This window comes from Helianthus annuus, chromosome 4, assembly GCF_002127325.2.
Source record: "Helianthus annuus cultivar XRQ/B chromosome 4, HanXRQr2.0-SUNRISE, whole genome shotgun sequence".
NCBI classification, from domain to species: Eukaryota; Viridiplantae; Streptophyta; class Magnoliopsida; order Asterales; family Asteraceae; genus Helianthus; species Helianthus annuus.
In genome coordinates this window covers 20,704,043-20,718,278 of record NC_035436.2, presented here as the reverse complement: position 1 = coordinate 20,718,278, position 14,236 = coordinate 20,704,043, and the positions used below count along the sequence as shown (strand labels likewise).

The following is a 14,236-nucleotide window of genomic DNA, read 5'->3' as shown; positions in this document are numbered from 1 at the left end:
TTTGGATCATGTCATAAATTGCCGGCCCTAGTTATTATACTGTATAGTAGTTTCAATACATGTACTTGAGTCACCCCACATACTATACCTCCCCAAAAAGTACCGACGAGTCAATCAAACCACCGTCTCCTGTTTTAAAACCCCCTTATGTGTTGGGTTGGGTCGGGTCGGGCCAACATTCCTTCAGAGAAGTTTGTCGAGCTCATGTTAAAAAAAAATGCTTCATATAAGCACGCGGATTAACAAGGCGAAATGTAATATTCAATAAACAAGAATCAAATAACTGTATTACCCAGATGCATTACAAAAAGAACAGTACAGACCCATGTGCAGGTAGGTAGCAGCAGTAGGATACAAATTCAGAATCCACATGCACAAATATTCTAATTAAATAACAGTTCAGTGACAACCCATTTCACTGATGCAGCCAAAAGCCTATATAGCAATTTGGGACCATTAATAGTCTAAGGGTGCTCTTACAACATACATTAATGGCAGGACCTTACAAGGGGTTGGCTCCAGATGAGCTTGCTGAAACAGTAGTAGATCTCAACCGTCCAATCAGTTCATCCTATCACCACAAACCCCATATAGATCAGTTATGGGCGAACATCGTGATAAAAATGAAAAATGGAAGATAATATAACCAAAAACCAATCCATGAACCAAGTTTAAACTTGGGGTTTTTGTTTTTCTAATTTGAAACAAAATATATACATATATTGACTGTAATGAGAATTTATTGATGTTCAATAATCTATATTTTTACCATATACACACACATATATATATGGTGGGGTTCTGGAGTGAACACTAGTATATTTGTGAACTGAGTGAACAAATCCTGGCCATTGATTTGTATCATCAAATCGTAAAAAACACTAGTGTATTTTCATCATCAAATCTTGGCCATTGATTTACACTTGTGTATTGATAATCAAGGGCTAGGATTAGTTCATACAGTTTGGGGGAGGTTCATTTGAGAAGAATCTTCTTGTAAAAAGAAGGAAAAAATTAATCTAGGCCCTATATTTTTTTGATCAATGGTTGTGAATCAAGATATAATTTTTATCTACTTTTAATTAATGTTTTAATTAATAAGGGTAGAATAGACATTTTGATGTAGAATATTAATAAATGTTATAAAGGGTTACTCAAGTCTTATTAATGCCACCATAATTTTCTCCTTCACCACCATTAATACACCAATTTTATTAGAAGTGACAAAAGTATTTAAAAGTTCTGTATCCTACACATATTTTATTATGAGTCGCAACTTTTTTTAAAGTGTTGAGGTCCTACACATTTTGTACCTTACACCAAAACATTGTCTTTATGGTGTAGGAAACGTTGTTTTTATGGTGTAGGAAATGTTGAACATGTGGGATCATGTGCATGATTGTTTTATTGTGTAAGGTGCAAAACTATTTTATAGCATGACTCATTAAATAATTAGGGTTCATTAATTTGAATAACATAAATAAAGGATGGACTCATTAAATGATTTGTTCAAATTACCTTTGTATCCTTTATTCTTTTTATTCTTAATTTGTAATTTCTTCTCATTTGAACTCTCCACCAGTTTACTATCATGGCGGTTGTTCATAAATGAACCTAACCCTATATACGTATATATGTGTGTGTGTGTCTGTGTGCAGTGGCGGATCTAGAAAACCTTCATAGGGGTAATGTCTTAAAAGAAAGGGGCAACGAAATCGAAAAAACGTTAAAAAAATGTCAAATTTTTCCAAAATTTACACTACCGCCGGAGCGCCAAGGGGTAGCGGAGGCTACCCCTTCTCATAAGGTACATCCGCCCTTGTCTGTGTGTAATTCATGAACTTAGTAGATTAGAATATTTTTACTCATGCGTAATCAAAGGTCAAAGTTATTTTCCGACCTTTAACTAAATCATCTATCGCAGTTTTGTATATGTGATTATCTAATGCAATAATAAACCTAAATATTCAACAATGTTATGTAACACAAGTTACATACCTTCTTCCCTCTTACAGAAAGACCTCTATCCTTCAAAAGTGCACGAAGTCTCTCAACGGTCAAACTTTGGAGATTTTCAGGTAATTTTGATTTTGAACCCTCTACATGATGAAAAAACATGTCACTAGATGGTTAAAAAATGCAAGTAATTATAACCAATTAACCATGTCACTAAACGCGTCATAATGAATTTTTTTGCCACGGTATAAAAGGATTTAAAGTAGAGGTGGCAAATTCAACCCATTTACTTGTGAATGGGTCAACTCCAATTAATGAGTCAAATGGGTAAAGTGAAATCTAGCTTGAGGAAAACAGGTCAAGCATGTCACAACTCACAAACCACTCAAAGTATGATGTTAATGTATACAACTTCATAGAAGATATTACTAACCCTAATTATTTGAAAAAAAAATCATCTTTTTTTCGTAAAATGTAGTTCAGCTCAACCAGACCAAGGATGAGATTTTTTTCCCAAATACCCATAGTACATGTACCCATATCGTACCCGTACCAATTTTGGATATTCAGTACATGTATCGGTACCCATATTTATTGATTTCGGTATCAGTATGGTAAAAAAGGGTACTAGTACCAAATTTTATATAGTACTAATTTGTATTATGTGATTGGTTCATATTATGGTATTATGGTACTCGTATCAACTTTACCTATTTGGTACCCGTATTGTATTACTACTCGTACCAACTTTACATTATTTCGTACCCATGCAGTATTGGTACTCGTACTGGTTTTGCCTATTTGGTACCCGTACAAGTGCTCGAAAAATTAGAAAAAAAAACAAAGTGGTACCAAAGCGAGTACCGTACCAAAATATCGGTACCGGTGCCAGTACCATACCATAATATTCGGTACAATATTCAGTACCCAATTTGTTCAGATTCGGTACCTGTATTTTCGGTACGTGTACTATACCGATCCCATCTCTAAACCAAACTAAACACTGAACCAGTTTTGACCCACACCTTATAAAGCTACTCATTTTGACCCGAACCCGTTTTGTCTCATTACCCAACCCACCCATTTTCCCATCTCTAAGCTACAATCATATAACTGCACTGCAGATCTAATCTTGGCAGATACCGTTTTGGGTAGATGATGCCGCCCTCTTAGCAGAAGCCCTACCATCCGTCGCTCTTTCCGGGGCCCTATAGATCAAACAATAATACATTGATGAATAGTAAACAAGAATCAATAAACACTGAACACCTTAAAAGCATATGTCTAAACGTTAAAACAAAAAAGTAGGTATAACAAGTATTAAATACCTCTTTCTTGAGTTCTCGTTTGTTCCTACACTCTTTGTCCCCTTTGAATTTGGTCCACCCTTCTGCTGTTGCTTAAGCAGAAGGGATCTAATCAGTATGTTCACTTGATCAGTCTTTATATGTTGACTTTCTGAGAAAAAAAAACATCGAGTCAACTCTTATAGGTGAGCACACCACCTTCGATATTCCTTTACCATTATTATCATATTTACTATACAAGTATACAACTTTTCGAATATTACAGATGATCACCGTCAACCGTGATGTAAACGTGTATAGAAAATTTGCAATGTTAACATAATAAATGAAATGAGAGTCTTTATTGTGTCGTTTGAATATGGTAACGTTGAAGGATAGATTGTTGAGGCTGACCTGGAGGTGATGTGTCGTGATCAGTAACATAGACCCGCATTCCACCCTGCGTAATCACGTGTATTACAACCACAAAAATAAATCATATCAAAGATGAAAAAACGCACTCTTTGTAACGTATTCAACGAGTTTTATCTCTATACACGTGTTACATTGTGGTGTATCACTATCAATTTGGAAGGTGTTTATGACTAATCACAAGTTTAAAATGATAGATCTATAATTTGCAAAAGCCAATGAAGTTCAATCCTTGTCAAACGTAAACTTAATGATCCACCAATTGAAGCAGACATAGAAACGACAAATGTGATAACAAACCCTAGTTAAAGAGCATAGAGTTACATTTCATCGAATTCAATCCTTAATTCCTTATCAACCAAAAACTAAATAATCTACTATAATTGAAGCAGGATTATCAACGACAAACATCATTAACAAACCCTAAGTGAAAAACATTTACGTTTCATAAAATTCAATCGTGTCAAAGAAAAAACTTAATAATCTACCAAGATTAGCAAAAATTAGCAATGACAATCGTAATCAACAAACCTTAACGGAAGAGCACAGACTTACATTTCATCAAATTCAACCATTTCCAAACAAGCACCTAACGATATACCAATTAAGGCAGGATTAACACATGGCACCTGACGATAGCTACATACTTACATTCCATCAAGTTCAATCCGTTACAAAAAAAAAAAAAAAAAAAAAAAAAAAAAAAAAAAACCCTAACAATCCAACAATTTCAGCAGAATTAACACCAAAAATCATAATCAACAAACCCTAATTTAACAACATTGAGTTACATTTCATTAAATTCAATCCTTTCCAAGCAAAAACCGAACAATCCAACAATTTCAGCGGAATTAACACCGAAAACAAAATCAACAAACCTTAATTTAACAAGATTGAGTTACATTTCATTAAATTCAATCCTTTTCAACCAAAAACCTAACAATCTAACAATTTCAGCAGAATTAACACCAAAAATCGTAATTAACAAACCCTAATTACAAAACACCAAAGTTACATTTCATCAAATTCAATCTTTATCGACGAAAAACTTAGTAATCCACCAATTTCAGCAGAATTAACACCAAAAACCGTACTCAACAAACCCTAATTCAACAACACACTTACAATTTACCCTAACGTCATTGGTCAAATCCTAAGTTCAATACGCAATTTACATCTTCGAGAAGTTATAAAAAGACCGATTGAATCAAGATTTTATTAAGAAAAAGAAAAAGATTGGGAAAATTAGGGTTTATAAAGAAATACCAAATTGGAAGAAATGACGGGGGAAGAGAAGAGGCCTTTGGAGGGGAGATCAAGGAGGAACTTTGAAGCGCCGTTAGGGTTCTTCGACGGAGTTGCATGGCCGTCCATCACGGCGGTTGATGACGGTTGCGCCGTCGGAGGGTGGAGAGGATATTTGACTCTATGAGTACCCGGGAACAAGGTGAAATTTTATGATATTGTTTACACAATTTAGGTTCTTTTTTTTTTTTTTTTTTTTTTTTTTTTTTTTTTTTTTTTTTTGTCATTGTTAGAAAGCAGGGTCACAAGGTAAATTTGTTGGCAAAAGGTCACCCATACTTTGTGAATTATTATTATTAGGTTAATAAGTCAAAGACTAGATAGAAGTGCTCGATTTATAGAAGAGTTGATCAAACTAGTTGTTCTATAGAATCCAGTTGTTCTTTCAATATATAGCAAAAGCATTAGTTTAATGTAACAGTTTAACAATCCATCAGTTGAGTCAACTACTGGCGGTTACACCTTTTTCATGAGTTGTTAGACTATCCCCATTAGTGACCTTTGTGTAGTTGGGTTGCCACTTGTTAAAGTATTATTGGTTCTACTAAAGTTAAAAAAAGAAAATGAAACCAACGACCAGGTTGTTGGAGCAACCTAGGTCATGACCCAAAATCATATCCACTTGTCCAAACATGATTGGTGCACCTTTTTTTATTAACTACTAATTCCCCCTATCAATTTAATTACTTAAATAACTTTTTATAATTAATCTTACATTAATTATAAAAAAATTACATAGAACGGAACGTTGATAGTTATTAGCACCTAAGTCACGGTACACTAAATCCGCTAATCATATGCATTTGAGTTGAATCTAAAACTTGTAGAAATCCTAAGTTAACAATTACCGAAACCGAGTGTGATTCCTTTTTCTTATTATTGTTCTAGTAATCAATTTTCTCGTAAGCGTTAATCATTAGTTGTTAATCAATTCACTTAGTTTAAACTCACATCTCTCAATTAAACAAAAAACATAAAGATATTCTAGCAAGCTTCATAAAACGTGACAATTGTTTTAATTCAATCGAATCCACACACAAACCACATACTCTTCGTGGTTCGACCCCTTGCTACCACTAGGTTACAACCCCTTGTATTACACGGGTTGAATAAATATGACTTTATAAAAAAATTACATCTTTAAAAACGTGTACTGCATGGGTTAAATAAACACGTGTATTACACGGGTTGATTAAATATAATATAATTTTTTAACACATACGGTCGTCAAGATATGTTTTTGAAAAAAAAAATGAACTTTGATGTATTGTAACATTTTACTTTGTTTTTTACTTATTTATTGTTAAGTTAGAAACTTGTGTATTACACAAGTTAACATTTTTACTTTATTTTTTATTTATAGTAAATTACGTTTTTGGCTCCTATGGTTATATCACTTTTACTATATTAGTCCAAAATAAAAATTTTTAACATATCTGCCCCCATGGTCTTTATAACTAACCATTTTGGCCCCTAACTCTAACCATTTTGGTCCCCATGGTCTCTATAACTAACCATTTTGACCCCCATGATCTCTAGACTTAGGGGCCAAAATGGTTAGTTATAGAGACTGTGGGGGCAGATATGTTAAAAATTCTTATTTTGGGCTAATATAATAAAAGTGATATAACCACAGGGGCCAAAAACGTAATTTACTCTTTTATTTATTTATTAATAGGTTAGAAACTTAAGTATTACGCATGGTTAAATCGATTAAATTTTCAATTAAATAGTTATTAATAAGCGGAAAAAGTAAAAGAAAATGTTAAGAGAAAAAAAATGTTATCTTTTTAATTTTCATGTATGATGTTATAGTTTTACTTTCATATTTGATTAGGTTAATATAGTAGTAGCAGAGGAATTAGCAATAAATATTTTTTTTGCTCTTTTTGAACTACTTGTGATTGATTGGAATTTGGAAATAATTCTTAACTGAGTCCGGTTCGTCATCAGTTTCATCACCTATCGGCTATTAGATAATAAATAAAGATTATAAACTTTTATATAAACAATTAAAACTATTTTTATCTTTATAAATAATAAAAACGTTAATATATAGTTTTAATTTTATTAATTAATATATGGTTATCATTTATCCTTATTATTATTATCATCAAAATCTTTTAATTTTAATAATTAATATACGGTTATCAGTTATCTTTATCATCAAAATCTCTTCTATAAATTTTAATTGATAACACCTCATAAAGCGACATGTGTCCCCAAAGTGGTTTCTTTCGCGGCGGAGATTCATTAGTTGTATATCATGTTAGATGAAAAGCAAATGTTTCTCACATGATCACGAGCCTGTGTGTAAAACCAAGAAAAAAATAACTAAGTCGATCTCTGACTCGCACGTTGCGACAGACCTATCAAACGGGGAAAAATAGACGCGCTGCGACGTACATTTCAAACAGGAAAAAAATAGATGAAAACCGTTGAACCCCACATACACGTTACGGTGTGTTAACTCGGAAATTTAGAACGACACGTTAAACGAAGAACTTATGCAAGATGAAAAGTATATATAACAGACTAAAGTTGAGTAAAAAAAATCTTGAGATTAAATTGCAAAAATTGAAAAGCTTTGAGTTGAAAGTAAAAAAAATTAAAGGTGTTAAATTGCAAAAGATGAAAACTTTTGAAATTAGAAGTGAAAAACCAAATTAATCAAAGAGGTTAAAAAACCAAAGATTGAAACTTTAGATTTAAATTTGCAAAGATTGAAACTTTAGAGTTAAAAAAGAAATCAATTTCAAATTATGAAAACAAAAGAGATAAATGGATTTAGTTAAATTGATGTTTAATATTATTATTATTATTATTATTATTATTATTTTATAAAAGAGATAAATAAAAATTAAAGGGTGAGAAATTACCAGAGAATGACACGTGTTCAAAAAGGATTTTTGTTTATTAGTATAGAAAGATAAGAAAAACTAATTACAGAGTATTTCTTAAAATAATTTTGTGAACATCCCTATATAAATTTTATTAAAAACAGACTTTGTTAAAAAAAACACATTTTTAATATAAAATAAATATTTATTTAAAAAAGTTGGTTTAGGTTGGGTTGTTAATGGGTATGAAAGGTTGGGTTGTGTAAATGAAAGACAGAGAAATTAGTTTTTTATTAAAGGTTGGGTTGAGTTGGGTTATGAATGTGGATGGTCTTAGGGGTCGTTTTTCTGGTGACGTCACCAGCAGTTCACTTCTCCTATATATAGTTTAGCCAATTCATTGTTGTAGGTAATATTAAGAGTTAAAAGGCAGAAAAACTTAGTGAGAGAGTGTTCGCCTAGTGAAGGGGAATGCTATTGTACCTTGTGATTATATTACATAATATGATTTCAATATGAAACATTTGCAATCATTCCCAAATCCAGTTATATTAGATTGATGTGTTTGTTTACATTGTTTGATTAAATATTCAATTTGATTTATCCTGTTTTATCACACACTACACACTACACACACTATCGGATCCAACAATTGGTATTAGAGTGAGGTTTCACTGAATTGAATTTACCGTTGATTCAGAAGATAAACTAGCTCAAATTGATAACTAATTGAGTGATCAAACGACATTGAGAAGAACTAGACCAATGAGACCGTTAATTTGTTTCTAATGAAGCCCTTTTTTATCAATGAAGCCCCGTTTTGGCCTAACCCGATCCAACCACAATCCGGGTTGATATATAACCGCTTTTTTTCTTTTAGATTTGAGACAAAACCTTAAAAAACCAGGTAAAAGATTAAAAAAAAAAAAAAAGACAGCGTATATACATCAGGTTGTGATTTTATGTTGGTTTTCTACACCTTTGATAACATATGTTATTGCTTCGTAATTGTGACATTTTGAGCTCGGATAAGATATGAACCCATGGTTTTGGTCTTCTTAGCTATGAGGATGAAAAAATGTTTAAACGAGTTAAAAGTAAACAAAATGAAATGATATTTGCTCTAACTACATTCTGCAAGTAATTAGCTAGTATGCATTACCTTCATAAGTTATTTTATCTTTTTCTATATAATTTTGGTGATTTGCTTTGTAAAGTATGTGTTCATATAATAGTATCTAATAATACGTGAAATTAAACACATATTGTAAATTCACAATATAGATATAATGTTCTCTAGGAAAAATGGTCTATTTTGATAATTTTCTTTGAACAAAATCATCATCTGGAATATGATTTTGATATAATTTAGATATAGGCTAAGTTTATGAAGCATGTTTTGATATAACTTTGTATGTATGATACATGTGCACGTAGTAGAAACTGGGTATAAGAAACAGCATCGGAAGCCTTGAATCAAGGATTTGAAGTTTATGCATGTTCAAAGGTTGAGGTTAAAATGTTTTGCTGCTGAAAACTGGATTGTCCCGTTCGCTTTCGATACCTTTGGCGTTCTCGCCCCTGACGCGGTGCGGTTCCTCAAGCGGGTTCAGCAAGTGGTAAGCAGTAACACCGCGCATGTTAAGGGGCAGAATTTTGTGTTTAGCAGGGTAGGGTTTGCTATTCAGAAGGGGGTAGCGGCGCAACTTGTTGCTCGTCTACCTGCCATTACTCTGTAATCGTCTCTGTTTTAAACGATAACAATAAAGATTCTAGCCAAATATATATATATATATATATATATATATATATATATATATATATATATATTTAATAACAGTTTTGCTATTGAAAATGTTTTGCTGCTGAAAAAACAGTGAGTTTGTAGATTCTTTCATGTCCGTGTCTCATACGAATATCACTGTAAGTGGCTGATACTAAGGGTACATGTTACCCTTACATCCCTTGCTATTTTTGTCATGTTTGATGCAGGGCCGGCTAAGCCCATGTGCAGGATGGGCCTGTGCACAGGGCCCAAACCAGCATGGGGCCCAAAAAAAAACTAAAATTCCTGTATATAATAGCCCAATTACTAGATCAGTTTCACATGTTGTATACTAAAGCCCATACGGTTGTAGTGATTCAATTTTGAAATAGGCCCAATAACCAATTACAAACAATAAGGCCTGATATGAGGGGACGAGGGAACTGGGAAACAAAAAGACCAAAGAACTGGGAAACAAAAAGACGCAACGCTGAATCGCTGAGACGCTGACCGGCTGTGATTTCAATTGCAATATTTTTTTATATCAGAGGTATGTTAATAACTTAATATCAGTCGTTGATTCGTTTTTGATTTCATATGTTTTCAATCGGAGGCATGCTAACAGTTAATATATATTGCTGTATGTTAGTTTGCTGTTAGAATAAACATGCTATATATATGTATAAAAACTGTAATGATCTGAATATTCATCATAAATCTATTAAACAAGACAGAAGCATTACCCATAACAACTCGCAACACAAATGGAAAACCGAAAAGGAACTAAACCTGCAAAATCAGAAAAAGCAAATTAAAATTCTAGATGGAAATTCTAATTTCTTGAAATCTTGAACCATGAATGTTAGTTTGCTGTATGTTAGTTTGCTGTATGTTAATGTTAGTTTGCTGTTAGTTTGCACATGGGCTTAGCCGGCCCTTTCGATTTTGATTTCATATGTTTTTTTTTTCTTTTTGTTTTCGTTTTTTTGATTGAAATATTGAATGAATCATGAATGCTATTTGTTAATAATGAATGAATGTATATTTTTTGTTAAGTGATGTCTTGTGAATGTGATTGAAATATTGAATGAATGTTTTTTTGTTAATATTTAGAAATTATGCCTCCCGTTCCTAAATACAAATACCCATCCGGCCATCAAAAACGTAAGAAGAGGAAGCTAGAGGAAGAGAAAAGAAAGGCGGACGACGTAAAACAAAACCGAATAAACAAGTTTTTTTCAAAAGAAACTCAAAATTCTAGTTCTAGCTTGGGTGACGATAATGTGGGTCAAGAGGCTAATGTGGGCGAAGACAATGTGACCGTAGGTGAAGAAGGTAATGTGGGCGAAGACAATGTGACCGTAGGTGAAGACAACATGAACGTAGGTGAAGATAATGTTAATGATATCGTAGATGAAGATGATGTTAATCTGGTTCCGGATATTGATATTTTTGATCCTAGAAATTGGGGTGGGCTTAGTAATGACATGATTAAAGAGTTGGTTACGAAAGGTCCAAAAAGAGATATGGATGTTAAGGGCCCCGTGGATAAATTTGGAAGACATTTTTCTAATACCATGTACACTAGAATTTTATCAAATATGGAAACGTGCGATAGAGAATGGCTAGTGTATTCGAAAAAACTTGACAAACTCTATTGTTTTTGTTGTAAAGTTTTTAGAACGCGGCATCCGAAAGGTGGGTTGGATGATGAAGGTTATAACGATTGGAGACATGCCAGTGGTAGACTTAAAAAACATGAAGTTGGTTTAGAACATTTCAAGAATATGAATGAATGGTTTGAATTGCGGCAAAGGTTGAAACGCAAAGAAACAATTGACAAAGGGGCATATGAGCACTTTAGAAAAGAAAAAGATTATTGGAAACAAGTCATCTTAAGGATTATTGCACTTGTGAAGTTTTTTGCAAAATATGGCTTAGCGTTTCGTGGGTCAAATGAGAAGTTGTATCAAAAAGGAAATGGAAACTTTTTGGGTTTGGTTGAGATGTTGGAAGAGTTTCACCCGATTATGAAAGAACATGTGCGCCGAGTTTTGAATGAAGAGTGCCATGTACACTTTCTTAGCCACAATATTCAAAACGAGTTGATACAATTATTAGGGGATAAAGTTAGAACCGAAATCATCAAGAAAGTTAAGCAAGCAAAGTATTACTCCATCATCCTCGATTGCACGCCTGATACAAGTCACCAAGAGCAAATGTCCATAATTGTGAGGTATGTGAATTTTAACTCTAGTTCTGTGATCATTGAGGAATCCTTTTTAGGTTTTTTGGTTGTTGATGATACCACGGGTTTAGGACTTTTTGAAGTAACATGTAAGGAATTAGAGTCGCTTGATCTTGATATTGGTGATATGCGTGGTCAAGGCTACGATAATGGGGCAAACATGAGAGGAAAAAACAAAGGAGTTTAAACTAGATTTTTAGAAAAAAATCCTAGAGCTTTCTATAGTGCTTGTGGTTGTCATAGTCTAAATCTAGCATTGTGTGACATGGCTAACACAATTACTAAGTCTAAGGAATTTTTTGGAACAATACAACGGTTATATACTATCTTTGCCCATTCTATTAATAGGTGGCAAATTTTGAAAGACAATGTTAAAGGATTAACTCTTAAATCATTGTCTACAACTCGTTGGGAAAGTCGTATAGATAGTATTAAGCCTATAAGAACTCAACTTGGAGATGTAAGAAAAGCTTTGCGAGAAGTTAGGGGGACGGATAGAGATGCTAAAATCATAAGTGAAGCTAAATCAATAGAAGAGTATGAACTTGGTGATTTTGAATTTTTGGCACAAATTGTCATTTGGTTTGAATTATTATCAAAGGTGAATGTGGTGAGCAAACGGTTGCAAGCAAAAGATGTTGTTCTTGATGTTGCTATTGATGAAGTGGACAAATTAATTAAATTCTTTAAGAATTATAGAGAAGTGGGGTTCTCTAAGGCACTTGATGAAGCTAGAGAAATTACAAATGAAATAGGTGTTAATGCGGAATTTCGTCAAAAACGTGTGATATATAGGAAAAAACAATTTGATGAATCGTCAAGTGTAGAAGAAGTAACATTTTCACCCGAGGAGGATTTTAGAGTAAATTATTTTTTAAGTATTGTTGATCAAGCTATTTTTTCACTTGAAACAAGATTTGAACAATACCAAAAATTCGAAAAAATATTTGGGTTTTTGTTTCCTAAAAAGTTGAAGACTCTTGATGAAGCCAAGCTTAAGGAGTGTTGTTATCGCCTTGAAGATGCATTGAAATATGAAGGAGAATCCGATATTGATGCTAAAGAATTGTGTACGGAGTTGAAGTTGATTACTACATTTTTACCGAGACACATTGACAACCCTTTTGACGTTTTAGACTATATCTTCCAACGCAGTACTACTTATCCTTATTCTATAAATGCATATAAAGTGTTGTTGACAATTCCGGTAACCGTGGCATCGGCAGAAAGAAGTTTCTCAAAGTTGAAGTTGTTGAAGACCTATTTACGTTCTACAATGTCACAAGAAAGGCTAAACGGGTTGGCGACAATATCTATTGAAAGTGAAATATTAGATACTATGGATTACAAGGAGTTGATCGAGAGCTTTGCTTCAAAAAACGCTAGGAGAACCACACTGTTTGCTTAGCAAGTAAGTTCGATACTTTGATCATTTTTGCTACACTATTTTTGTTAATTTGTTTTATCTATTTCATAACAATTATCGTAGTATTATGAATTTTTAGTATTTATATATATATGATTGAATGATTGATGAGTTTATGTTATATGAAGATTTGCGAATAGGGCCCAAATTTTTTATCTCGAACAGGGCCAAAAAAATTTTTGTGATTTTCTGAGACGGCCCTGGTTTGATGTCTCCGTTTTGTATAAGTGCACATAATGTTTGGAGGCTGTGATGATGAGTTTTAATATGATCAAAGATGAGATGTTCTAGAGGCTTGGCGGGGCAACCAAGATAGTTATGTGAATGACTTCACAGCTGAGTCACAAGGTCACAAAAATTATCGTGTGTTCTCTTTGTGTGGCTGGGAAACATTTTTAAAATCTAGCTCGGATTTGGTTTATTTTAGAACTAATATAACTTTATGCGGTTGGTTTGTGTATTATGTAAGTTCGCAACTTGTTTTTGCTAAACTGGGCGAGCCAGTTGATGTAGAAAAGTTCGACCCTTCAAGCAGAGTTTGACAAAATGAGCTTGCTCAAGTAAAATCCCTGTATGGTTTTGGTCGACAAATATAACTTACAACCCACCTAAAATGTCAATGTTTTAGGAAATAAAGGGGAAGACTTTCCACCATAGCAAAACATGTGGCTGCCATATTCATTTCTATGATGATCAACTTAGTCAGCTTGAAACCATTTGTCTTACTTGAAATTGTGTTGGGATTGGTTACTATTTAACACCTATGTTCCTATGATAAGTTCGAAATGGTAGTGAATATTGCAATACGAATACATGTTGGGGAGTATTACGTGTATTTAAAACCATTTGCAATAGAAGTATCAAGTATGTATGAAAAATTTAGACGTCTTATGTACCCATCATTGATTAATATGGAGATTAAAAAAGAAAAATGAGTTTTGATGGATGGACGAAAGTAATCTATATATAGGTTAATAC

At 33.1% G+C, this 14,236-nt stretch overlaps 3 protein-coding genes across 3 annotated transcripts; 2 read left to right on the top strand and 1 right to left on the bottom strand.

Annotated features, from left to right (window-relative positions):
* Positions 1-239: 239 nt before the first annotated feature.
* Positions 240-5,140, bottom strand: LOC110868164. Its single transcript, XM_022117268.2, has 6 exons — positions 4,941-5,140; positions 3,657-3,702; positions 3,285-3,414; positions 3,100-3,164; positions 1,999-2,099; positions 240-571 (listed from the first exon to the last, which is right to left on the bottom strand). The coding sequence occupies exons 1-6, from the start codon at positions 5,046-5,048 to the stop codon at positions 503-505; spliced, it is 519 nt and encodes a 172-aa protein (XP_021972960.1). The 5' UTR covers positions 5,049-5,140; the 3' UTR covers positions 240-502.
* Positions 5,141-10,702: 5,562 nt separating this feature from the next.
* LOC110866730 (zinc finger MYM-type protein 1-like) lies at positions 10,703-12,019 on the top strand. The gene has a single exon (XM_022115875.1). The coding sequence runs from the start codon at positions 10,703-10,705 to the stop codon at positions 12,017-12,019; it is 1,317 nt and encodes a 438-aa protein (XP_021971567.1).
* Positions 12,020-12,097: 78 nt separating this feature from the next.
* LOC110866731 (zinc finger MYM-type protein 1-like) lies at positions 12,098-13,240 on the top strand. Its single transcript, XM_022115876.1, has one exon. The coding sequence runs from the start codon at positions 12,098-12,100 to the stop codon at positions 13,238-13,240; it is 1,143 nt and encodes a 380-aa protein (XP_021971568.1).
* The last annotated feature ends 996 nt before the right edge of the window (positions 13,241-14,236 follow it).